This window comes from Thermobia domestica, chromosome 4 (assembly GCF_964235325.1).
Source record: "Thermobia domestica chromosome 4, izTheDome1.hap1.1, whole genome shotgun sequence".
NCBI classification, from domain to species: Eukaryota; Metazoa; Arthropoda; class Insecta; order Zygentoma; family Lepismatidae; genus Thermobia; species Thermobia domestica.
In genome coordinates, this window is record NC_137457.1 from 12,320,729 (window position 1) to 12,348,159 (window position 27,431).

At 35.7% G+C, this 27,431-nt stretch overlaps 1 protein-coding gene across 9 annotated transcripts in view; it reads left to right on the forward strand.

Moving 5' to 3' along the window:
• The window catches only part of LOC145683720 (uncharacterized), a 425,859-nt gene that overhangs the window by 391,263 nt on the left and 7,165 nt on the right, over nt 1-27,431 (forward strand). For all 9 annotated transcript variants that reach the window (XM_081755184.1, XM_081755185.1, XM_081755190.1 and 6 more), the window contains one exon: nt 10,258-10,350. In XM_081755184.1, the coding sequence (XP_081611310.1) occupies nt 10,258-10,340 (83 nt within the window). In that variant the 3' untranslated portion in view covers nt 10,341-10,350. The remainder of the gene's footprint in view (nt 1-10,257; nt 10,351-27,431) is intronic.

A 27,431-nucleotide genomic window follows, 5' to 3' on the forward strand; every position in this document is an offset into this window, starting at 1 on the left:
CGAAGGTATTCAAATGACAGTTCAAGTTGGATGAGTTTAGGTATATAAAGTTTGCAATGTATTTTCACCGGTAGTGATATTAATTGTTTGTACATTATGCGTAACAAAGGATTAGGATGGGGACAGCAAAAGCCAAATTACTAAAGACAAACTCACTATTTACTGGTGCCCACTGTTTTAGACATTATTGTTAATAACATTTTTATGCATATGGTACAGATAGATGCCAATTTCAGTTACGCCAAAATCATAATACGGCAATTGTGATCACATTCCAAAAAAAGTTTAATTCAAGTGGAAATCTGAAAAGTGATTAGGTAAGGAAGTCTCTTCATGCCTAAGAAGTGCTGCATAGAAGTATTTGTTTATTTATTGTATGTTTTGAAGACATAAACTAAAATTAATATCGTGTTGAGCAGGGAAGATATAAACTAAAATTAATATCGTGTTTATATTCACCGTAAATTTTGCCGGTTGCGTGTTAGCAAATGGAAAGAATCGATTTGTGTCAGTCTGAAATCTTGATATAGGAAAATACCAAAAATGTATATATACTGCCTGCTACTAAAATATGGATTCGTTGCCTGCTAATTCTCAGTTTTTTTGTTGTTAGATGTAATTCCATAGGATAGTTTAAACAAAAATTTCAGTTTTAGATAGGGTTCGTTTTAGCTTGTAACCCCTCATTAGATTCCGGTATGGAGGTTGTATAAAAGAAATCCCCTTCTTGTGAGAGTGCCTATACTTGCAAGAAAGAATAGTATCCTGATTTCACGATCTAATTTTTTGAGTGATTGCAGAAAAGTGTTTTAGGTACCGAAAATCTGTGAATAAGGTTCAGCGTATTCTGATGGTGAGTATGTAGTATTTGTTTTATTTTGTTAATTTTATGATTGATAAAAATAGGTTCCTTTTCTCTTGGGTTTTTTATGAGCTATGAAGGAATTTGTTTGTAAACAGCGACTTGGAAGTAAATAAACTTCGATTTATTGTTTTCTCTTTTTGTTTATATAATAATATTGAGTGGCGCAGGCACTTAAAAGCAGAATTGGCTATCTGGAGAGATCGTTTTACTGTATTTAGTTTATCTAGTTGCCGTTTTGTTTTGTTGTTGTCTTCGAGTATTTTTATAGAAAGGGTTCAGATAGTCCACCGAAAGGTACTGAATTGAGTTTCTAAACGAATTTGGCAAATAAACTATAGAATTTCGGGTTTAATGCAGCTTTTATTGTATCAGTGGAAACTTTTAAACCAACTTTCTCCTTAAACTTTTGTGCGGAAAGGAAGGTAAACAAGCTTTATGAGAAAGAAGTTTCTCTGTGCTTGCTTTTTATCAGTATTTTTTCTCACGTCCATATTTGTAAATTATTCCGTTTTTCTCTTAATTAGGAGTTCCCTTTCGACTTGTAGTTGGTATGTTATATTTAACTTGTAATCAGCTAAGATTCTTTGTTCATAGTCATGCATCTGAAGGAAGACAGATTTCTTGGTGCCTGTTTAGACAAGTGTATTGGCACGTGAATGTCACGTGTGTTACTACGTTCGGTCACTGTGGTTGATTCTGTTGACCAAAATAATTTTGGAGAGTTCTGAAGTTTTTTTCCTGATGATTTCAATAAGTGCAATGTCGCTGTGATTGAATCTCGAAAAAATGTTTTTGAAATCATAGATTGTTGCTATATTTTAAGTCGATTGTTTTAACTAGTCTAATTGGTGTAATCTAATTTAATAAGACGAAATGCTCAATAACATAACATATTGTCTTTGAGAAGAAATTTTTTGAATATGTCGACTGTGATGATCTCTGTGCCCGACATTATGATGCTCCTAGTAGCTATTTTTTGGTAATTAAAATGTGTTTTGTTTTCCCTTTTTCTATTGGGAATGGTTCTAAAGCGTCAAATTGCTATTTATAGTCAATAATGAACTGAAATGGTGTAACAATTCAGCCTGTGGTTCTTGTAGAGTCTTTTCAGTTTTTGATAGTGTATACATGTCATAATTTTAAAGGCCAGAAGTGATATAGTGTGTGATATATAATATTTCTTAAAGACAGTTTCATAAGTCTTAGGAAATTCAAAGCGTGGGGCTTTTGGATGTGTACGAATTAGTTCGAACAACTGGTCCTCTAAGATTTTAGGTATGTATAGTAGATAAACAAATCCTAACTCTGAATGTTTGTGGATGTGTTAACTTTTCTTTAAGCCCAAAAAATTGCGGAACATAATGTAGATGATTTTCTTGGTTTGTTGCTTTGTAATATTGAAATAATATCGCATATGAGTTGTCTTCTAGCTGCCCTTCCACCAAATTTGTAAGTGATGTACCCTGTTCTATTTGGAAAATAGAATCTTATCGTGAATTGGAAGGAAGTGCATGCGCGTCCTTCGCCTCATTATAATTGTCTTCTTTTTTCATTTTGATCGCCTTCTTTAGTTTAGACGGCGTATGACAGTTGATGGTACTTCTCATCGACGTGACAAACGTCAAAATAGTAGTCGAGCAAAATTATATTGTATAGTGTAACTTTTCTTACTTTATCTGGTTGCGTGTTGAATAACGTTAAGCATTTCGTATCGATAAATACTTTAAATTTTTGATTTAGTAGGAAGTAGTTAAATTTGCGTAAAATGTTGATGCATATAGTTTTTTTCATATGTAGATACTCGTAGTTCTGAGTTGCTCAATCTGACTTAGGTAAGAAACTTTTGTCTCTATTCTTGTTTTGGGGTCTTAACCAGCTAATAGTTCGCGAACTTGTACTAAAAACAATATAAACGTAAGCTGTGATTTCGAGAGTACTGCCAAAATGTTAATCAGGTAGTAACTTGGAAATGTCTTCTCTTAAAGTATCGAAACATTCATCGTGTGTTTGAGTTTACAATGTTTAAAATAAATGAAATACCTCTATTTTAGCTGTGAAATCTTTTATCTGATTTTGTAGATACAGGCAGAGATCAAGGAACATTTTCAAGGTACGTTTTGTAGCTTTTTTAAAATTTCGAATATTGTTGGCAATCTTTGGAGTTATTTATGATGATGTGTTCCTCTGCCACGCCAAACCATAGTACATCAAATTATTTTAAAAACAGACGTATCTTCTTTGAGTTAGCTCTTCTTTGGGTAAGTCAATTTTTCTAGAATGTTCAATTAAAAGTTTTAAATATAAAATTTGTTGTTTCCAATCTTTGATCAAATTGTAAGTTCATCTTGAAAGGTAGTTATTCTCTGTGGTAATTTTCCAAAAAAAATCGAATTTTCATTGACAATGTTCCGAAGTAGAGTGTCTCGTTACAGAACAAAAATCGGTATAATTTTCTTGTGTGATTGACCTCGAAAGTGATGCAAATGGTAACTTTTAGAAATAGGGTTGTGGAACGTTGATAGTTGAAATTACAGGTTTTCATTTCAGCATATGTAGGACGTCCTCTGTAGTTAGAGATGGAATACTAAAATATTTCGTACACGAGTTGCATTTTTGAAGATTTAGAATAATTCGAAAATTTAAGGAATTAGGTTTGTTGATTGAAAGTAACGGAAAAGAGTATGAGCTCTCACTTGTTTCTACCATTATCTTTGTGTGTAGAAACTATTGAGTCTGCTTTACTCTCTGCTTTGTTAGGAGGATTAATGGAGAGTGGTCATTGAATGTGGCCACTTTGTTGATTGGTACTTCACATGCGTATCCCCTAAAATATCCTATAACATCTGCAGAATAGGCAAAGACGTTTCTGTTCTTACACATACATTACGTACAGCAATTGTCTTGCATTCTATCAATTTTGTATTCTCATTGTAGATGTTAATGTCTAAAAATTCAGTCACTTGTTTCAATCTTTCTTGAAATGTTACCTCCTCCTGAAAATCTACCTGTGTATATGAAAATGGTAGTTTTTTTTTTAGCGTAAGAGAATGACTTATAGTATTAGAGAATACTGTTCAGAATATTCGTTGTCCTAGTATCAAGGTCTTATCATCTGCATAAATGTGGGTATGTAAAATGTTTCTTCCTTTTTTTGGTTGTTTATTACTATCTGAAGAAAGAAAAAAACAATAGTGCAGAAATAGCAGAAAATATAATTTTGCCATAAGGTTGGAAATTTTGGAATTCTCTGTAGGATCAGTAATTATTTACAAGATAGATTTTGATTTTAGTGGGAGAAGGTTGGTAGGTTGAAGAGCCCATGCTTGGTGGAAAAGGCAGGTAGTAGCTTGATTTTGAGAAGCATCCTCTAAAGTTTGTCTAAATTTCAATTGTTGATAATTTTGGTATACATTCAAGGTTTGAGAACGTTGTAGGTTATTGAACATGTTAGAAGTGTGTGTGCCTAGGTGCTATGTGTGCTTGAATGATGTAGAATTAAAGGCGATAGAATTATGATGATCGTTTTTTGGTAATTGTAAAGCACTTGAAGGCTGAAAGATAAAGAATAAGTTTCTTGTAATAATTCTACTTAAACCACTTTCTTAATGACATCCTAAGCCACTTCAAGAAAATGAAGGTTACTTTGAAAGGTGTGAACCCTTTCAAAAGATTCCAAGGCAATCTTCTGTAGCAAATTTCTTTTCAGTTCGAGAGTTAAAATATGGATATGTGCTCCAGTGCTTGTGGCTTGGCATGATGTGTAGGTCTAAGTTTACAAAGTACGTTTGAGTTCATTGGATCGTTTCTCACCTGTTTAATTTAAAATTTTTCCAATTCGTTCTGCTTTATACGCCTTTAATTTGGTCGACTCAAGGATATCAAATTTTCCTTCATTTTCTCATAGTCAAATGTATGCTACTTGATACGTTTATTTCAAATGATGTACTGAATCAAGGGTGAAATCCTGCAGATACATTTTCTTGTTTTGTCTAAAGTCTACGTTTGGAGAAGGGTCAAATGCTCAAAAAGCTTAAAAGCCTAGTCCTTCGTTGTTTCTGCGACAATATCTTGTCAAATGTGATATGTTGTAAGATAATTTACACCAATGTGTATTTTCTGATTCTGTCATTTTCTCTATATGTTATTCATGCGTTTCCCCTAATCTCGTTCGTGATATAATTTTCTGCCTAAGAATTCATTTAATTTTTAATTTCTGAAATAGTGAAAAGGAACTCTAACAAAACCACATGACAAAAATGTCCCATTTCCAATTAATAAAATTAGCGTACCGTGGTAGAGAGGATGTATAAATCAGATTGACTTATACATGACTACCATGTAAACTTCTGCAGAAAGCAAGTTAATAGAGACAGATTATAGTAGACCTAATCGGATTTTCTCCCGCAACCAGTTTATTATAAAATTTCAGTATGATACAGTAATAATGCAATTTCAAACACAGTCCAATTAATTTCAAGTCCAATTAAGTCTTATAATTTGGTACAGAAGTTCCAAGACCCAGACACAATCAAAGGACATGTTCAAGAAAAACTCAGGGCAAGTTGCAAATACAAGGTGGATGTATGGTATATCTCTTGACCCAGATGCAGCCAAGAAAGTGGTAGAAATTCTGAGGGTTCATATTCAGTCAGTAGAAAAGTATAGGTTTTTCTCATGGCCTTGGGTAGCCAAGATAGTTTTAGAAAATCTCAAGTTGGAAATTGAATCAAAAGTTTGTAGTAAGAAGCTATCAAGGCCCAGACGCTGTTAAGAGAGCGTAAGATAGTTCTCAAGACCAAGTGTATCCAAGTGAAGGCCCAGAGCATCAGGTGACCAGTCTCACAGAAGACTGACGCCTTCGAAGATATTGCGGCGTCTGGACAGGATGTTGACCTGTGATGGAAAGTGGGTCCTGTTCGAAGTCCCACGGCGCAGTCATCATTGGTTAGCATCCCATGAATCGGTTCTAAAGCAGCAAAAACCAGCATTGCATCAGAAGGAGGTCCTCCTGTGTGTTTGATTTACTACTCGCGACATCGTGCATCGGGCACTGCTACCAGTTGGTCAGAGTATCAATGCAACGGTGTACTGTCAGCAGTTGAATCTTGTTCAAGAAAAACTAAAAACTCTGGAACCAGTACTTCTGAATCGCAAAGGGGGCATTTCCGTCTATGACTATGAGTTGAAACAAATGTATACTTATTCCAATTAAATGGAAATGCTTGCTAAGAGGCAAAAAGGAACGTAAAACCCACTAAAATGTTACTTGTTTCATTGAATTTTGTGGTGTTGTATATTAGAAATACACAGAGAGGTAGTGAGATAATAGCTGATTTTCAATCTAGTAATTACAAAGGAGCAAAATTTAACTGGATCTTCATTATGCACAAGTTCCCATTATTGTGTATGATGTAGATTCTTCTTCTGTCTGGAAATAAACATAAGGGGAAAATAATAGAGTATGAAACAGCATCCTGAAAATCTCTACGGAAGATAAGTGCTACGTATGCTCGATCTAGGCTGATGCTCAATACAAAACGTCTGCACCACCAGAAAATGAAGTCCTCCTGCAATGGAAGAACTAGCTCGATGAAAGTCGCATGTAGCTAATATGTACGGATTTTCCCTCTAATTGCTCCCTAAAACATTTGTAGAAGGTTTTCGGAAAGAAAAAAATAGGAAACTTGGAAAATGGGACATGGATAATGGACCATGACAGTCTTCCTAGCCAATCTTTGCTGCTCATTAGGAGGTTTTTGGTGGAACAAAATAGACGGTTATACACCAACCAGCCAACTCGTCTGATTTGACTCCTGGTAACTTCTTTTTAATCCAGAAATTGTACTTCACTCTGACTGATCGCTGTTTCTAATCCCTTGAAGGACTAGCAAATATTTCATTTTCAGACCTGAAGATTGTTTCATTGTTAAAAAATACGTCCCGGCAGTAAACGATCACTTAGAATGATGCGTTAATAGTAGTAAAAAGCCTATTTACTGATTTAAGTGTCTATAACTTCCACAAATAGAAAGTACCAATTCATTTAAGATGTTGGCTTTTAATCTTTACAGAAGTCATGTGTTAGGGATGCTTACTTAAATAGACAAACTAGATGTGTTTTTCACTAAACCGTTTAAATGTAGACACAGATCGTCAAAATACGTTTCCATGAAGTTGAAAATACTGTCGTATAACATTTTTGATATTTCTGTACAGTTCTTTTTAAATATACACCCGTCAATATTTCTCATTAATTTCGCACATGTGTTTGAGGATTTGTAAAAAATGTATACATTAATTTCCATAAGGAAAATCATAGAGGAAAACTAACGACGATAAAGTCGTAAGATGTTATCTTACGTATTGCGTCTACATTTCGCCTGCTAGTAACATGTACTAGAAGATGTACAAATAACCTAGAAACAAGATATTTGCTTTTCTTTCGATAGATTACAACACACTAGATATACTTCATTGTCAACTTACAATTACAACTGTAAAATGAAGTTTACAAAGAACTATATTGCGAAATTTTTGTCTCATGCAACATTAAAATACGACATATTTCGTCTGTACATCAGCAAACTTCCGATACAGGAACGCCAGGTTGGACCTGAAACGATTAACTTTTATGATTGATAATATAAACTATTGTAATATTTTACACGAGATGCCTGAAAGATGTACCTTTACACTTCATATAGTTAAAAATATCATACAGTATGAACTATGATTTAATAAATTTTATTAGACATTAGTGTTCCTTACTAATTCTAATTCGACTCGAGAAAATCATAGTTTGCTCATTATAAATCGATTATATTGGAGACATAAGAAGGCAATAATAAACACACTGGTCGAAGCATCTGTTGCTACAAACAAGATGTAACTGTTTGCTTGAGAGCAAACCTCACTAGATAGCAGCACTGAACAAATAAATAATATTGCCTCTTGAAGTTGAGGACGTGCAACATGTTAGCTTCAAAATCCGTAGATACCTTCTTCATCCACTTAGCTTCAGAACCTGTTTAAACACAATAGAATTGGTGGAAACATGAAATTATGGGATGGGTGTTTCAAGATTTACTTGAACAGGAGAACAAAACTAATGAGTTGAAATTATAAAAATATTTAAATATTGTTACATAAGTGCATTTACGTATTTTTAGAAGGAATATGCTTCTAAGTGTGCACAACTTATCCTACAACAGTGTTATTTGCCTGAGAACACATAAGCACATTAGTGTTTTTGTAACATGATTATGGTTAATGCCCTCATCAAGTACAAAGATAATTTGATTAAAAGTTTCTAGGTTTTGCCTTGAAAATAGTTAAATAACATTGGCAGTTGCTAAATAATCAAATAATTATAACAGACTCTAATTGTCGTTGTGAAAATAATAAAGTGAAAACGACTTAAGAATTTCTTGTACTTAGTAGACAACAACAAATAAGGCAAAACACAAGGGAACGATCAACACTTGCTCCATATACAAATGCTTATGTTTCTGGACTTCTTAAGTTTCAGCATTGGCTACAGTCAAAACAACGCTGCGCACTCTTACATAATCGTGCGCTCCTACAGAGTTCTCCAACGGTAAATGTTCACGTTTCTTGAATCTTTATTGTTTCATAACTTCATTTTTACGACCATTACAATCTATAGAGCAAAATGCATATTTTGTTTTTTCTTGATTTGTATCAGAGTTAGAAAGTACAGAAATTACTTTAGTTATAGATATGAAAAGGAGACACTAGTCTGTACATAGTATCATCTATGACCATCACATACGGGTAAAATGATTCTTCAATACCTAAGATAACACCCAAACAATGGTTCTAGGTCTCAAGATAACAGAAAACATTTATTCAAAATAATGCATATTTACGATATTACGATTGTAACTGTATCCATCATAACTCTGGAACTCACTAAAGGAATAATTAACATTTCTGACCAGAGTAATGCACTTCTTTATTAAAACTAAAATATAGTGTAACGGTTTCGACAACTTGACATAACCAGCGTATTTTAGTTTTAATATATAAGTGTATACACTATGGTCAGGAGCATTATTATTCCTGACCATAGTATATACACCTATTATTCCTATTCTTAATTATTCCACCACGATTGTATTTTCTCTTTATGAGCTAAATACAGTATTTTACGTAGGGATATGGTAATACTTATACAATTAAGACGTCTGTTAATAATAAAGGTAACAATCTATTAGAAGTGACATTTTTCTACAAGTTTTGGCAACAAATTTCCAGGACACAAGCTACTACCTGCTTACAACCGATGACATTAAACCTTTTATCAAGTAAGATTAATGTTATGGTAGTCATTTTTTACAGAACACATAAAGAGGTGGTATAATGAGAGTGCCTGTTCCTCTCTAAACTTGCTTTGTATGAGGTACTTCCTATCACGATTATAGACATTCCGCATTTCGCATTAAGCATTACGCAAATTGAATATGGTAATACGTAACGAAATGTAAACAACTTATTTATGAGAAATAATAAATCACTTGGCTAACAGTAATGGGATAATTAATTTCGGAATTCTAAAGTAAACTAAAGAGATTAAAGCCACAACTTGATGTGGTATTGCTTTTGGTGTCAGATGGTACAAAACATTTCTAATTTGGTCCAAATAATTCACTGAAAATTTACGGTGCTGTGTCTTTAGCGTATCTGAATGTTCAACAATGTCCTTCATGATAAGCCAGCTTTGTTCTTCCTTGAAATGTGTTGTCGGCGGTTTTCTGATGCTTATTGATAAGTATGTCAGTCTTCTAGAATATGGAATAAAGTTTTCGTTTTGCCAAGTCGCTACGTGAAGATGATGGTCTTCCGGTTCAGAAAAAGGTCTTCATTTTACTACTTACTAGACCTGAGGTCATATTGATGATTGCATTTGATCTTGTATGCTCAATGCACGAACCAATTAAATTATTTACTTTAATTTGATTTGAAGGGTCTTCATTTATTTTTTCTGATGTCATCTTTTAAAGCTTCCTCTTACGAATTGGTAGCCTATATTGTATTTTTTCTTCTGAGATCATTTATTTTAACAGGATTTCAAGATGATTTCTTTCCTTTGTTTATTCAGCATGTATTGCGATGTTAGTCCCATAGGATTTATACAACTAAGCGAGTATCTAATTATTTTTTTCCCCTCGGAAACAGATATTTATTGGGAAATGGTAAGTTTTCCAATTCCATTTCTTTCAGCTGCTTGTAGATCTTATTTTATGTTTATTATTATCATTAGAATAAGAATGAAAAGAATACTTTACAATTTCATGTTTTTGCAGCCCCTTTCTTCTTATTTCTGTTTTGAATAATAACTTATTTTTAAAAAGGTTTATTATATTTTCTAGGGTCTGGAGCAGTACCGCATGCGAACTTTAAGGCCCCACTGGGAAGCTTTGTAAGAAGTGGACTGGGTATTAGATACGGATAAAAGACAGGGGGTACACAATTTATATTTTTAAAATATAATTGAAAACCTGAATTGTAGAACATCCCAAGTCCACCGGAGTAAAGACAAGAAGATTATTCTTGGCATGCTATTCTGTTTAGCTGAAATTGTTTTGTATGTTTTTAAAACAAAGGTTTTGATTTGGACTTACGTATTATGCAAGTAAACCCTTAAAACAAAGACGCTAGCATAAAAAAAGCGCAAAATACGAAGAAAAAGAGTCGATTTGGGATGTTATGCAATTCAGGTCGTCAATTATGGAAATATTCCACTAAGTTTCATGTAAACATTTACCATATTTTATTTATGCAATTTATACAAAATTAAATGAAGAAATATTAAAGTTCATATTCATTCACTCTACAACGATTTTTATGCCTGACAAGTGAAAACAAATGAGAGCTTCACATTCATGCACGATGTTTGAAAGTTTGCTTTTGTAAATCATGCTTATGTTTCTTAATAATTTCACTTCAAGTGTTGATATATCAGCAGAAATTATAAATGATATCGTGACGGATATATTCACATATTAATTTATAAGTACATCTACTAAGAACTGACACTGGCAACAATAATACGCGAACCATGGTGAAATCTGAATCTGCAGTAAATGCGAATTAGTTAGTGTAACATCTGGCGAATGTGCTGTAAGAAGCTCGTCATTTCGCTGCAGTGAGTGTGTAAGTTATAATGTGTGAAGCGAGACGTTTTGTCGTGTATTGTCATGAATGTGAAAACAGAGCGGGATCTCCAGAGAAACAAAACTTTTTGTCTAACTTGTGCTACACGCACACGCACATACACACACATACACAAGCTGACTGAAGAGCAATAGGAGTGACGTATTTCTTTCAGGTGGAATCGGTAAAAGTCGGACTGAGGGGTTGTGATTTACAAAGAATTCATATTAGGGGAACACACCAACAGTGCAGCAATTTACAAAGACATAATATAAAGCTAGTTGATGGTACTTAGACGTATGGGTCAAGAAGTTCTTGCAGTTCACGACCTGTTCCCCGTACATGACAACGTACTCTATTCGAAGGCGATTCCCATTTCGCTGTTTTCGTCCAAGAAACAAGTTTCCCACATCAAAAACCTGGTTATTTCCCCTCCAAATTAAAGATGTAAAGTTGATTTCCATTTCTGGTGTTCATCAGACAATAACCACAAAACCTGACAGGACCAACAAATATGTCCATAAAGGGTTCTTAGAGATCAGCAACCACGGCTTTATTCATAAGAGAAATGGTAACATTTAGTTAGGATTATTTTGTGTTATGTTTCTGCTTTTGCTATCAGTCTCGACACTAGACATTTAACGAAAAGTTGCGTATCAATGGTATTGCTCCATGGTACAAACAGGAATATACAAACTGTATTGGCTATTATAATTGATCATATAAAAATAACTATACTTTTATTAACAGGAGGGAAATAGTTAAAGTACACACATAGATCCTTGTAATTTTCCTGTATAACAACGTTATTTACAATCATATACATTAAACTCGAGATATTTGGTTCACTATTTAAGCGAGGCCTGTGATGCAAGTTAGAAAAATACTCTTTGTCATATTATCTTAATCAACATGTAAAAGCCTCTTTCAGACGTGTTATACCAGCCAACTGTCAGTTACGAAGGATATTCCTAAACTGAGAAAATACTTAGACATCGGACAATGTTAAGTCAGAGCTATGCATAAATGACCACTGAATACACCTTTCTTCAAGGGTGTTTTCACCTGTACATTCCTTTCAGAACAGGAACTGAATGATTGTTTCTTTGTCAACTTTTTCTATCCACATACCCATCTACTTGCTTGAAATGAAAGATAAAAATTCTGTATGAAATTATGTCCTACGGTTGATATTAACTGCAGACAAATAACAGTGATATTAAATATTTTACAGACCAACAAATATTGGTTTCACTAAATCCAGAAAATCTTATATTAATAAAATTAAAAACCAAAACAACTCAAAGCATAATTTTAGTTCTTAGGCAAATCTATGGATATTGGAAGATGAAATACATAGAAAAGAAATACGTAAGAATTGGTTCTTTGTAGGCACTTGCTACCTTCGTTGAATATCTTTACAACATTTTCTTTCTACACATTAATCTAAATGGAGGAATATTTTAGTTTTAGCTTGAATGGACTGCAATCTTAAAGCTTTCATTTTTCTTAAAATCTAATTGTGTCTCATGCTTTGCGAAAGTTAGATTTTATAATATATAATTTCGTTATTCAAAATAATATATTTAGTAATGTGAAATCCTACTTATCATGCGAAAGATATCTATCTTCATGTCAGTCAATTCTCGAATGTTATACAGATTTGCCATAGAGATTGTAATTTTGGTTCAGAAAGCAAATGGGCAAAATGAAAATCATCCACTTTATAAAACTACATTTGTCAGTCTTTATGAACGCTAATATTCAAATTTACACAAAACCATTTAGATAATCTTAATATATATTACAAACTCAGAATGTTTCAGTTTGTCTGTCAGGATAATTTCTACAATATGTCACAATATGGCAATCAGTTTCCACTAACTGCGCTACCAAGAACATTGCATCTTGGTAGCAATTAACAGGAAAGAAAAGACTTGGGGGAGGAATTAATATGTGGTTGCGCTAAAGTAATTCGTAATAATAAACATTCACGCTAATAGATGTCTCTAGCATCACTGTTTACCTCCCAGACGTCAATGAACGTTACTAACGTGCAGCCTAGGGATTCCGGAGGTTCAATGCCGCCTTCACGAAAGCTCTCCACTGATTTTCGTCCTTAACCAACTTGATCCAGTTACTACTTCGTATCCTTATTTCTGCAAGATCCATGTTAATTTTGTCTTCTTTCCTGCTCATAGATCTTCTTAATGGTCGTTTTCCGATTGGGTTTCCAATTAAAACTTTGAAAGGGTTGGCTACATTACCTACCTACTTGAGCTTCTTAGATTTGATGACCCCTACCAAGGTTTGGTAAACTGTTATAAATTACACAGTTGCTTCTTATAAAATTTCCGCCATTCCACATTCCATTTCTTTTGCGTCGTACAGGGTACATACTCGAAGTGTCCTCTCGGGACTCGGATAAAATTGATTCAAATGCAAAGTTCTTCGCAGCCCAATTTGTATTGGGAATTTGTACAGGGCCATGCGTGTCAGTGTTGGGCAAAATCAATTGAAATCAATCGCAATTGATCAATCAATTGAAAGTAATTGCTCTGAAAATTAATTGCAATTGATTTCAATTGCAATTGATTTCAATTTGTAATTGACAATTAATTTCAATTGCAATTTAATTCAATCATAATATTTGCAATTAAATTTTTGTCAATTGTTAATTGTTAATTGGTCACCAGTCAATTGAAACTTTTAATTGTTAATTGTCAACCGCAAAGAGTGCAATTGAAACATTTAATTGTTAATTGCAATTGACAATTGAAACTTGTAATTGTTAATTGCAATTGAAATCAGCAATTAAAACTGAAGATAAGAAGATACGTGTATATTGTGTTGTCCATTTGTTACTGTTTTACATATTTCAAATAAGATACTTATAAGAAATGCTGGATAACTACTATCCCTTTGCCCCCTGGGAAGAAAGCCGTGAAACTAAGCATTTTCTTTTAAATATATTATGTTTATGGTTCTATCCCCCTCGAAAGAACTCTATATGTCCGTCATGCATACAATAGGGATGGGCGCGAGCGAATTCGAGCGAGTTTTCTTTAAAACTTGACTCTACTCGAAGCAGACATCTTTGAGCTCGACTCGAGAACTCGGCTTGAAAAATTTCCCCCAATTCGATTCAATTCGGATCGAGTGTCCAGTCAAGTCGAGCCAAAACGAGCCAATTTGAGCTAAATCCTTTGTGTAGTTCCAAGTACTACTCTCTTCAAGTATCCTACATAGACAATATAATTATCCATGATACTACTACTACTACTACTACTACTACTACTACTATAACTAATTATTATTATTATAACACCGTGTATAAACATGGAATATAGGCGGTTTGTATCTGAATACTAAAAATTAGTAGACTGTCGATCTCGGTCGTCAAGAAATTTTCAGGAGGCAAGGACATGGGTCACGAGGTTCTAGGTTTGAGTTCAGGAGGAGCAAGTATTCGGGCTCGAGCCAAAAATTGTTAAAAGTTATAGGACTTCAGCCAAACATGTTCAAAACTGCTCGACCCGGGTTTAGGGTTGTTAACGACTCAAGCGGCTCTCTCACAGCTCATTAACTTATCGAGCCGAACAGAGAAGTGAGCCGAGCCAACAGTTCATCCAACCGAGCCAACTCGAGCCGGTGGCTCACACGAGCTGAACCGAACCGAGCTGATTGCTTACCCCAACCGAGCCGTTTCGAGCCATCGGCTCAGTTGAGCTGACTCGAACCCAGCCTATGGACTCGTTTCATCGCAGCTGGTTCGAGCCATTGGCTCCAATCGAGCCGAGTCGATGACTCGTCCCTACCGAGCCGGCTCAAGCCATTGGCTCAATTGAGCCCAGTTCATGGGTCATCCCAACCAAGCCAGCTCAAGCTGTTCGCTCAGTTGAACCGAGCCGAGCCGGTTGACATCACTATCCCGGTTGAGCTTCTACTTGGGCTAAAAAAATAGACCGTGCAGTTCTCAGCCTTGATGGTAAGAACTACAGTATATACTTATATTGGTGCTCATGGCGTCATTAACTTGTTCCGCCACCAACGAATTTCGAGGTACTTTGTTTTGCATCTTTTGTGCGTGTTTGGTGTCGCTTTGTGAGCCTATTACCACATTTTATGCGCCACCGGAAGTGGGTCAAAATGGGCCTACCAATATGGTGGAACAAGTTATTACTGTTCCGCCACCAATGAATTTTGAGGTCGTTTCCTTCACATCGTTTTGTGCCGTTTTGTGCGTCTACTTCCACGTTTTGTGCGTCATGGGAAGTGGGTTAAAATGAGTCCCCAAGGTGGGACGAAAATGAATCACTGTTCCGTCACCAACGAATTTGGAGGTCGCTTCTTTCGCACCGCTTAGTGCCAGTTTCTTGCCGTTTTGAGCGAGTATTTTCACGTTTTGTGCGTCACGGGAAGTGGGTCAAAATGGGCTTCCCAGATGGGACAAAAATGACCAAGAGTTCCGCCCCTATCGAATTTCAAGGTCGTTAATTTCACATCGCGTACCCTTTTGTGCCCCTATTTCGACCTTTTGTTCGTCACTGGAAAAGGTCCAAAATGGGCCTCGAAGGTGGGACGAAAATGACCTACTGCTTCGTCACTACCGAATTTTGAGGTCCTTCCTTTCGTATCGACTAGTGAATTTTCGTGTCGTTTCGTACCCCTATTTCCACGTTTTGTGCGTCACCGGAAATGGGTCAAAATGGGCTTCCATGATGGGACGAAAATGACCAAGAGTTCCGCCCCTATCGAATTTCGAGGTCGTTAATTTCACATCGCGTACCCTATTGTGCCTCTATTTCGACCTTTCGTGCGTCACAGGAAGAGGGTCAAAATGGGCCTCGAAGGTGGGACGAAAATGACCTACTGCTTCGCCACTACCGAATTTCGAGGTCCTTCCTTTCGTATCGACTAGTGAATTTTCGTGTCGTTTCGTGCCCCTATTTCCACGTTTTGTGCGTCACCGGAAATGAGTCAAAACGGGCTTCCAAGATGGGACGAAAATGACCAGGAGTTCCACTATCGAATTCCGAGGTCTTTAATTTCACATCATGTACCCTTTTGTGCGCCTAATCCGACGTTTTGTGCGTCAATGGAAGAGGGTCAAAATGGGCCTCGAAGGCAGGACGATAATGACACTGCTCCGCCACTACCGAATTTCGAGATCCTTCCTTTCGCATCGACTAGTGAATTTTCGTGCCCCTATTTCCACGTTTTGTGCGTCATCGGAAGTGGGTCAAAATGGGCTTGCAAGATGGGACGAAAATGACCAAGAGTTCCGCCACTATCGAATTTCCAGGACATTATTTTCACATCGCGTACCTTTCGTGCGCCTATTTCGAAGATTTGTGCGTCACTGGAAGAGGGTCAAAATTGGCCTCGAAGGTAGGACGAAAATGACCCACTGCTCCGCCACTATTGAATTTCGAGATCCTTCCTTTCGCATCGACTACTGAATGTTTCGTGCCGTTTCGTGCCTTTATTTCCACGTTTTGTGCGTCACCAGAAGTGTGTCAAAATGGACCTCCAAAGTGTGACGAAAATGTCCCACTGTTCCGACACTATCGAATTTCTAGATCATTTCTTTCGCATCGCTTAGTACCTTTTATTTAAAAAAAGTTTTCTGCATCTATTTCTCGTCTTCTGCATCACCCGAGGTGAGTTAAACGGTCCTTTAAAGTGGGAATTAAATGGCTGACAGTTGCGCCATTATCGAATTTCGGGGTCGTTTCTTTCGCCATCGATTAGTGCATGTTTTGTACGTTTTGTGCGTCACCGGAAGTGGGTCAAAATGGACCTATGAATATAAAGGAACAAATTAATGCTGCTCCGCCACCAGCGAATTTGGAGAACGATTCCTTCACATTCTTTATTGTGTATTTTGTACCGTTCTGTTCGCCTACTTCCACGTTTTGAGCATCACCAGAAATGCGTAAAAATGGTCCATCAAGGTGTGAGGAAAAAGAGCCATTGTTCCGCCACTATCGAATTTGGAGGTTGTTTCTTTCGCATCGTATAGTGCCTGTTTTGTACCGTTTTGTGCTAATATTTCCAGTTTAGTGCGACAACAAAAATGGGTCAAAATGGCCTACAAGTATAGCGGAATAACTTAAATCTGTTCCGTCACCATCGAATGTCGAGGTCGTTTCCTTCACATTTTTATGCAGAATTTGTGTCGTTTTGTGCATCAGTAGAAGTGGGTCAAAATAGTCCTTGAATATGTCTTTTTCTGCCATATTTGTAGGTCCTCTTTGACCCTCTTTCGTTGGCGCACAAAACGTGAAAATATGCGCTGAAACGGTACAAAACATGCACTAAACAATGCGAAAAAAGCGACCTTGAAATTCGAACTTGGTGGGAGATTGGGTCATTTTTTCCCACATTGAATGCCCATTTTGACCCACTACCATTGATTCACAAAACGTGGAAATAGGCTTAGAAAACGGTAGAAAACACGACAAGACGATGTAAAGGAAACGACCTCGAAATCCTTCCTGACGGAACAGCATTAACTTGTTCCGCTATTTTTGTAGGATAACATTGACTCATTTCCAGTGACGCACAAAACAACACAAAAATGGAAATTTAGGTTAATTACATGGAAATTTTAAGTTTATACGGTATGCTTAATTGTATGGAAAATTTTATACATTTTTTCTTTAGGATGGTCTACTTTACGTTGATTTGGAGCTTTCAAATTTTATTCTTTTTTCAACTGAAATGTATCTATAATTCAACAAGGAAATAATTATCAGTGATAATTATAATAATTGTATATATATATATATATATATATATATATATATATATATATATATATATATATATAAAAAATTGAATTCATTGTAATTTGGTCCATGACAAACACTTTACCATTTCATACTAGCTGTTATGCCTATTCTTCGCACGGATCAGATAAAATATCAATGTAAACAAACTAAACAACGGGAGAACAATTAAGAAACATTTCTAAAATTGGAGATATTTTTTTGTGAATATATATCCACCAACGTATATGTGTTTTCATTGGGAAGGCCTATGGGAGCTGAATTTGAACGTAAACACTATCGGGGTTGTCACTATACATCTGAGCAACCCCGATAAATATGGATTCGACAGAAATATTGGTCATTTTCTACTACTTGTATATATCCCGGTGAACGCCCCCTCAGGCCCCCTTGGTTCGAATTGTGAAAGAAATCTCCTCTGGCCCTCAGCTGATACCGCGAAAACTATGAATGTGACACTAACATATGTCATTTTCTACTACTTTTTACATATCCCGGTAAAAGCCCCTATGATCCTCTGGTTCCAATTCTCGAAAAACGCCTTTGGCCTGCAGTCGATGGGGGCTGCATTTGGAAGTCAACGCCTGTGGAAGTATCACCATTCATCTCAGCGACAGCAATAACTATGGATTTGACACTGATATCGGTCATTTTGGATTACTTTTACGCTTCGGTATCCTTCCCCCCTCCCCGTTGTTCCCCGGCCCGCAGGCGAATAGGGTGAATTTGGAAGTTAATGCAATCGGAGCTTCACAATTGATCTCAGCGACCGCGAAAACTATGAAATCGACACTATTATCGGTCATTTTCTACTACTATTACATGTCCCGGTAAACGCTCCCCTGTGGCCCCCTCGTTGGAATTTTGTCAAAAATGCTTTTCCTTGGTGCGGGACCTGGACCAAGGTACCCGTGACCAAACTTTAGTTACTCTCAGTCAACTTGTCTGGTCCCCAGGACGGTCCCAGAAAACGTTCCCCTGAGACCCCCTTAGTTCGAAATTTAAAAAAAAAAAAAACTCTTCGTCTTGCTCTGGGGCCTAGACCAAGCTACCCGTGACCAAATTTTGAAAAGTTTAGGTCCACTTGTTTGGTCCACAGGCCGCTCAAAGATAGACAGACATACACAAACAAACTCCTTATTTTATTTATATTAGAAAGGTCAGATCTGCCGTTATTGTAATAGAGCGGTGCTTGAGCGATTGATCGTAGAAATTAGAACTCCGATGGCTGATAATTTCATAGGCTTGTTTTGTTAAAGTTTAAACTCTTTAGTCAGTAGAGAAGAGGGCGTGAATCATTGAGCTCAGAGTTGATGACAGTGGGTTTTGGTGGGTCTGTGGGTCACAGTGGGTGAGAGTGGTTCATGGTGGGTGGTGGGTCAGAGTGAGTCACGGTGGGTCGTGGGCCACGATGGGTGGTGAGTCAATTGGTCGTGGCTAAAGTTTTCATTGTCCCACGCGCTCTCTGAACTACAGTGTTGAAAACTAATCAATGAAAATCAATTGCAATTGATCAATCAATTGAAAATAATTGTGGGAATCAATTGCAATTAAATTATTTGCCAATTAATTTCAATTGCAATTGAATGATTGAATTCAATTGCAATTACTTTCCACTGTAATTACTTTCAATCAATTGATTAATTGCAATTGTTTCTCCATTATTAATGGCCAACTGCAATTAACAATTAACCATTATTTACTTCAATTGTTAATTGCAATTAACAATTAAATTTACAGATTAATTGTTAATTGTTAATTCAATTGAAATTTGCCCAGCACTGATGTGTGTATATGTAATCTTTTGTGTGATTTATCTTTGAAGAAATATTCTCTCAATGTACCTGAATGCATACACAGAGATATCAATACGGAAACGGTAGATCCACACCCAAATCTGGTCGTATATGGTTTTACATTAGGCATTTTGAAATTAATACCTTCCTTTTATGGTATAACATGGAAGTAGGAACAATCACTCAGAGAAATGTAATAACACTATGACACCAATGTAATAAAGAGTATATTTATACCTTCACAGTACTTTTTAAGTTACACATTGTTTTGGTTTTTCAACATAAGCGTAACTGTTATCACTCTGCAATGTTTATTTGGAAAGTTTTTGCTGATATTTAACATGCAATACCTTCCAAACGGCACAAACTACGGCAAAATTTACTACATCAGTAAATTTCCAAGAAAATTGTACATGAATTAGATGTATCATGTGCATATACTCATATTTAAAAAAAAAACTAAAGTTGTGTCCAATATTGCGGATGCAAGATGGCGGCCGGGCTGGGAACATGTGCCAGAGAAGCAGTACTTTATCATATTTGTTTTTCGTATGCCCACATTCATATTCTGTTACTTCTAAAGAAACTGAAAGCAATTTTGTGTCCGAGCGTTATAGTAGTGTGTGATTGGATTCCGGATATAAGAAGGTACATACATATGTAAATTACCGGTATGGGGCGCTAGAATTAGTCAAATACATATTGTGCTACGGAGAACTTTCCATTTGACTCAACTTACACATATCCCGAGGTGACACTTCGCGAATTTACCTCGTTAGTCTGAGGATTTTATTCTCAAATACTTTCAGTCAATGTTATTCCGTCAAAGTAAACGACCATGTTTCGCAACAGAACAGAACAACAAGCATGATTATCGTTTCATATATTTTAAGCTTCAAATTCCTCTGCTGGATTTGCGACGACAAAAGATTTTAAATTGAATAATAACACGAATTCTCTGCTTTTAGTCGACATTTAATTTCTTCTTCAATGTTGTTTTCGTCTGTCAATATTGATCCTAGATAATTAAGAATATTCACTTTATAGAAAGTATTAACTGATATTATAGTACATCCGTCATAATTTGCAGTGTTACGATTCCCACGAACTTCTGTGTATTTTGTTTTCTCTGCATTAGCAAGGGCGAATTGGAACTTAGGAACTACACTGTTTTAATTTGGTTATTTCAAAATAGGACAAGGCTGTACTCATATTAACATTTTGGAATTAGATTGTGTAACCGCAGGTTTGTGAACAAATTTAGAAAGAACTAATCAAGGAAATTATAGCTTATACCCTAACAACACAAAATGTGCTAGGCATGTGCCATTTAGGTGCCCCAGCTACTTTTTAGGTACCCGACACTTGGCACATATGATATCCATGTGCTAAGTATGTACTTCATCTATCTACAGCCTTCGGTACTTGTTACACCTAATTGATATTTGCATCTATGTTCCAGAATTATAGCATTTATATACCTGGCTCGGTCTCGCACTGTAATAGTCATTTGTTTTTATGTCGTCACTTGGGATATATATCTGTAATGTTCTAATTACGTCCTTTAGGTACATAGTGTTTCCGAAACACTAACAGCACAAGATGTGCTAGGCATGAGGTATTTCGATGTTTTAAATTCAATCCCCACATTTGGTGTTTTTGTTGCTTCTGTTTGTAAGCGATTGTGTACTAGAAGCAACAAACGCATCAACTTTATTAGATAGCAAGTGTTGCCGATCATTTGTAAGTGAATATGGAAGAAAGTAAATAGCCACTCGTCATTTTGTTATAAAATTACATGGTGATAAGATTTTATCTGATCCCAAACTGTTATAGTCGAATATACGCGGTTAAAGGAGAACTCTGATTAGCCAAATTCAAAAGACCTCAACAATTTATCCCTCTACAAGCGTTGTTCTCTTCACCGCCTCCGTGGCCAAGTCGGAAGAGCACGCGGCTAGTAATCCAACGGTTGGTGGTTCGCGCACTTCTCAACGTAACCACATTTATTTTTTACTTGTCTAAAGTGTTTTTAGACTCGTCTTAATGTAAACACATTACGCATATAAGCGATTTAACATATTTTGTAGGATTAATTTTGTGGTTCATTGACGCTTACGGTATGGGAATATACCTACAGTAGAACATACTCGGTACGTTCCCTAGGCACATGTCAGGCATGTGCCTAGAGGCGGACATAGACTGTGATGATCACTTTCCATCCATATAATTTCACTATCAGAGGTTTATAAGGCACATACTGGACACATTCCCATGTAACTGAGGGAACATGATAGGCATATGCCTGCTATGTAATTGTGCTGTTAGGGTAATTAAGTAGTATTTTATAGACAAACTTTGTATGCAATACGAGTTCATGTTTTTAACAACAAAGGATACTTAACTCGACTTCAAGAAAAAATAAATAAAATTATATTATTAAAATCCCATCATTTAAAATGAAACAGAAAAAAAATAGATTCTAATATTAATGAGAAAAATAGTTTCTCATAATGAATGTATTAAGAAACAAATATGGAAGTAATACTGATCACCGTTAAGGTTTTTGTTTTTACAAATAAGTAAGATCATTATTATTATGCAGCCAATTCCTCAGTCATATGCAGAATAAATAGGATACTGCCGAGGAGAGAGATAAAATATTATTTGATTTTCATTGAAATAGAATCGTTTAGGCCAGTGGTGTATTAAGGCGGTTATCGAGCTGAAGCATTTCGAAATAAAGTTGTTGGTTTTCCTCATTCCACGTACAACAATAATACTTCTAACCATTTCTAAGAGTTTCATTAACTTTCCATATCCTTATGCTTTTTGTTCAGAAATAATACTGGATTTATAAAATTTCATTCCATGTAAGAACTGCGAGTTTTTTTCTTTCGTCCATTCTACTCTTCTGTTTCTTTTTCTTAGTTGTTACTTTCTTTCGTTTCTCCTATCATATTTTCGACCGTTGTTAGTATCGTCAGTAACACCAAAACTAAGAGGAGCTGATAAGCGATACTGGTGTTCGACACCAACTTGCACGGATACCAACATAACGGGACTTTCGTTATTAAAGCAAAGGTTTACATCATTTAGATATAAAAAAAAGTTGAACTAAAGAAAGTAAAGTTGGGGAATTAAGTAGCCCGGGAAGTTAGGTAGGCCAAGAGAATATTTCCTTCTTCTTCTATGAATAGAATAAAAGGTTAGATTCACTGCTAAATTTTTGTGTGTATTATATCACACAAGATTCACCAGTCTGCAATTCTTTCCATTAAACCTGCAATCAGTATATTTCAGCTTGAAATTGTCTCAACATTTTCTTTCAGGTAAAAAGTTACACAGGTAAAACTGGATATTTCCATCCTTTTTTTCTAAAATGAAATAACTTAAGTTGAAATGATGTAACAACTATTCAATGTGTAGTGTGAAGATGTAAGAATCATTTCAGATTTTCCTCGGAGGTGAGATCCTCCACAGAGGTACGAGTTTCATGTTTTTTTTCTAATATATTAGTAGACAATCGACTAAAATATATTTAATTCCCAAACTCGGCCCCTGCTTCTCCATTTGTGCATAGCCCCCCGAAACAAAATCCTAAATACACTTCTGTTTTAGGCAATTCAAATTGTTGTTTATTTATCGTGGAGAAGTGATACCAAATGTAGTTGAGGTGGAAAGTAAAGTGAAAGAATAACAACTAGTGTTCTTATAGTCAGTCGAGCCTAGATATTGTACTTCAGGCATTCCTTGTCGTTAGAGCATAACCACATTAAGACCTCATTAGCTTTAAACAATACCCAATGAAGTATAAAGCAATTTGAATCTTCATTTCATTTTTAAACGAAAGTCAACGCAGAATGCAAAAGAAACTTGCTCCTGTGCACGTGGTAAACCAACTAAATCTCAAATAACAGTATGCATTCCGATAAATATAACTTGAGAACCCTTTTGCCAGATTAACTATGATTGCACAAGCAAATGTTGTAGAAGAGGTACTAAATTAATTATAGTCGGGATGCAGAATACGTGGATATTAAGTTTCGTTCAACCCGAGAGAGTAAAAGCAACCATTGGTCCTAAATCATCAAGTCCAGTATCCTGGTCATTTCTAGATCGCCGGTAGCTGGATGCGAGCGGAACTTCCTTCCGTACCCCTTCCCTTCTATTGAAGCTAAAAAATACGAGCGTTTCAAATAAAAGGTCAAATCTCCAAAACTAATCAAGATATTAATGAATTTGTTTTTCCGGTTTTATCTCTAAGGTGTGCTTTACGCTTTTGTGTATTCATGCTTTGGTTACACCCAACTGGTTTTTGGAAAATTTAACGTAAACATTAAAAAATGACATATTTTGTTCTTAATATTATCTTTGTTACTATGTATCTCCCCAATGAGTTGAGTTATGGAAAAACATTCCTAATTATGTTTGTAAAGCATCAAATTATATTTCCAACAATACCAATATTGTTAGGTTTACTTCCAAAATTAGCAGTACAGTGAGGTAAGTTTAAAGGAACGTGCACTTTGATTCGAATACTTATGCTCCGAATGGGACCACTGAATTTCAGCTCACGTCAGTCAATAAGGGTTGGTTTGCGAGATAAAAGCTGAGTTTTCCCCTATGTTTGAAGAACAGTTCTCATCCTTCTCCCTTGAGCTCTCTCGCACTGTCATGATCATTTCTAGATTATCGGTCACTTGATACGACCGTGTGTTATGGATCACAAAATTTTTAGATAAGTATAGATATATTTTATACTGTTAAAATCTAATTACACTTCATATTCAGGTTGATTTAGATTTTTCAACTCTATTTATGTGCAGCATTTCCATCGGTCATCGAAAATAATTCCTTATTTCTTTAACAAAATTCTTTATCTTACAAATAATGAAAAAGCAGAAAATATAAATAAGGTAAGAACATATGTAAAGATGTCTTAAGTGAGGAGAAACGCCGTTTACAGGTGATATATAGATTGATTGATCACATCGTAGTACACCTAAAGGGTATTTTTAAAATCAAGAATGCTCTGTATTTTTTCAACGGTCACTTGAAAAAATGTTTTGCAGAACCCTCAATAACTCTATTTGTATGTAATTTATGAGAATATTAGATCGAACTTAATCAAATATTTACTAATTACTGGAAACAAGCAAAACTATAATAATATTCTACATTATCATATAAAATCTGCGCAAAATTACATGTTTCTTTGTCTTTTAAATCCTCAACAGATGAATCATTTTCTGGTACATAAGTGTTTATAAGTAAGTTCCAAGTCTTGTTACCATTACGGCTACACGTTTTTATGCACTCCACTGAAGTCTGCACACACTTGCAATTGTTTGTGTCCCACGTATGTTCACATGTACAAGACTTTAACTCTGGGAAACTTTTAGCCCTAGACTCCTGAGTTCTCCATTTGGAAACCAATTTTCCTTTTGTAGTTTGCCAACTAAAATGTTCGAGTTAAAGAATTCAATATTCGAGTCGCTCGTGTGTCACTAAATGTTTGTTTGAAGGTGTGCTCACTTGATGTTGGACCTTAGAGCATCCTTCGTTGGTGGAAGTTGGTCTGAGTTTTTGTGACCGAACAAATCAGCACATGCAGCATTGATCGAGATTTTTTGTGATTCAGTGTAGAGATTCATCGCAAATTCTTCTGCGCGTGCTATCGTCTCATTATTCTCATTACCATATTCTATGTTAATTAGCAAGTATGATTTTTTACAATATACATTCCATGCTTTCTGTTTTCCAATTTCTGCAAACTGACTGGTGGTGTCGCTTCCAGTAAGTACATGGAACGCTGGCAAGGAATGGCATTTCATCGTTGAGCTCATTCACAAGTGTGTGCATTGGAATAAATTGTACTTTTATTGCTGTTCTAATAGACACGCATATTCTTCTGCCTTAACTGTTTAAAAATGTATAAGGAGAACAAGAACATCGGTGTCTTTGGAGTCAATAAGCAGCTGCAAACGTGTGGTATGCGTGAAGTATTATCTTCGTATCCGCCTATTCATGATTAGATTTCAGAAACGGTAGGTCTTCTCTCTGTGATGACTCCAAGTGAAGTAAGTCTGTAAATCCACCCGATGTGGCAACTAACTGTTCGTCTTTCAATGTTTCTCTGCAGAACCGAATCAGTTCTAAGGAAAGAAATGCTCCGAGATTAGACTTGTTTTTAGGCAATCAATAAAATATTTCCAATGTTGAGAAAGCAGACAATCTCATTATTTCTTCTGATATGTCAGTAAATATTTGCTGTTCGCCTAAATCTTGTATCTCCTTTAACAGAACTTGAACTGTAATGGTCGAATTGGTGAGCACGCCCTGTTTAGAAAGTTCAACATATATTTTACAAAAATATCCGCCAAATCACCACCAGTCATTTCGCAGACATTGGGAAACAGAAAGCATAGAATAGATATTGTAAACAATGATACTAGCTAACTAATTTGCTAAGACCGATGGAAATGCTGCACACAAATAGAGTTGAAAAATCTAAATCAACCTGAATATGAAGTGTAATTGGATTTTAACAGTATAAAATATATCTATACTTATCTAAAAAATTTGTGATCCATAACACACGGTCGTATCAAGTGACCGATAATCTAGAAATGATCATAATAGTGCGAGAGAGCTCAAGGGAGAAGGATGAGAACTGTTCTTCAAACATAGGGGAAAAACTCAGCTTTTATCTCTCAAACCAACCCTTATTGACTGACGTGAGCTGAAATTCAGTGGTCCCATTCGGAGCATAAGTATTCGAATCAAAGTGCACGTTCCTTTAAACTTACCTCACTGTACTGCTAATTTTGGAAGTAAACCTAACAATATTGGTATTGTTGGAAATATAATTTAATGCTTTACAAACATAATTAGGAATGTTTTTCCATATCTCAACTCATTGGGGAGATACATAGTAACAAAGATAATATTAAGAACAAAATATGTCATTTTTTAATGTTTACGTTAAATTTTCCGAAAACCCGTTTGGTCTATCCAAAGCATGAATAAACAAAAGCATAAAGTACACATTAGAGATAAAATCGAAAAAAGAAATTCATTAATATCTTGATTAGTTTCGGAGATATGACCTTTTGTTAGAAATGCTCATTTTTTAGCTTCAATAGAGGGGAGGGGGTGTACGGGGGAACCTTCCGCTCCCATCAAGGGACCGGCGATCTAGAAATGATCAGGATAGTGGACTTGATGATTTAGGACAACCCATTGCTTTTACTCTCTTTGTTGATCAAACTTCTTATTTAGGAGACTTTTCCAGATTCTGCCTCCCGACTATTATATGAGTCGTGCACTTCCAAGCGGCATCTCATCCAAGAAAATTCGGTTACGACATATTGGTACTATTGGAACAATGGTATTGATAGCTTTCATCTGATATGTGGTTTACAAATTTAAAAGAATCCGATATGCTGTGTAAGTTATGTTCAAATGGGGAAATATCATACAATTATTCATTGGTTCTTGTCCATCTCCAACAAACCAAATCAAATTGATGAAGGAAATATCTTTAAGTTTGCTGTCGGCTTTTTGTCCTTTAGACATCTGTAGTGTGTAAATAAAAACAATTTCAAAGCAATTCTCTTCCACAAGTCACAGCTAGGTTCAGATGACTTAAAAATGTATTGTTTTCTCATAACACAGTAGTTTCTAAGGACAATATATTTATACGTAGCGGTTGATGGCCCTTTCATTGTTGATATTGTCTAAATAAAGCATATCTTCAGGGATCAGTTTCATAGTCACATCTATCCAAATAGGAGG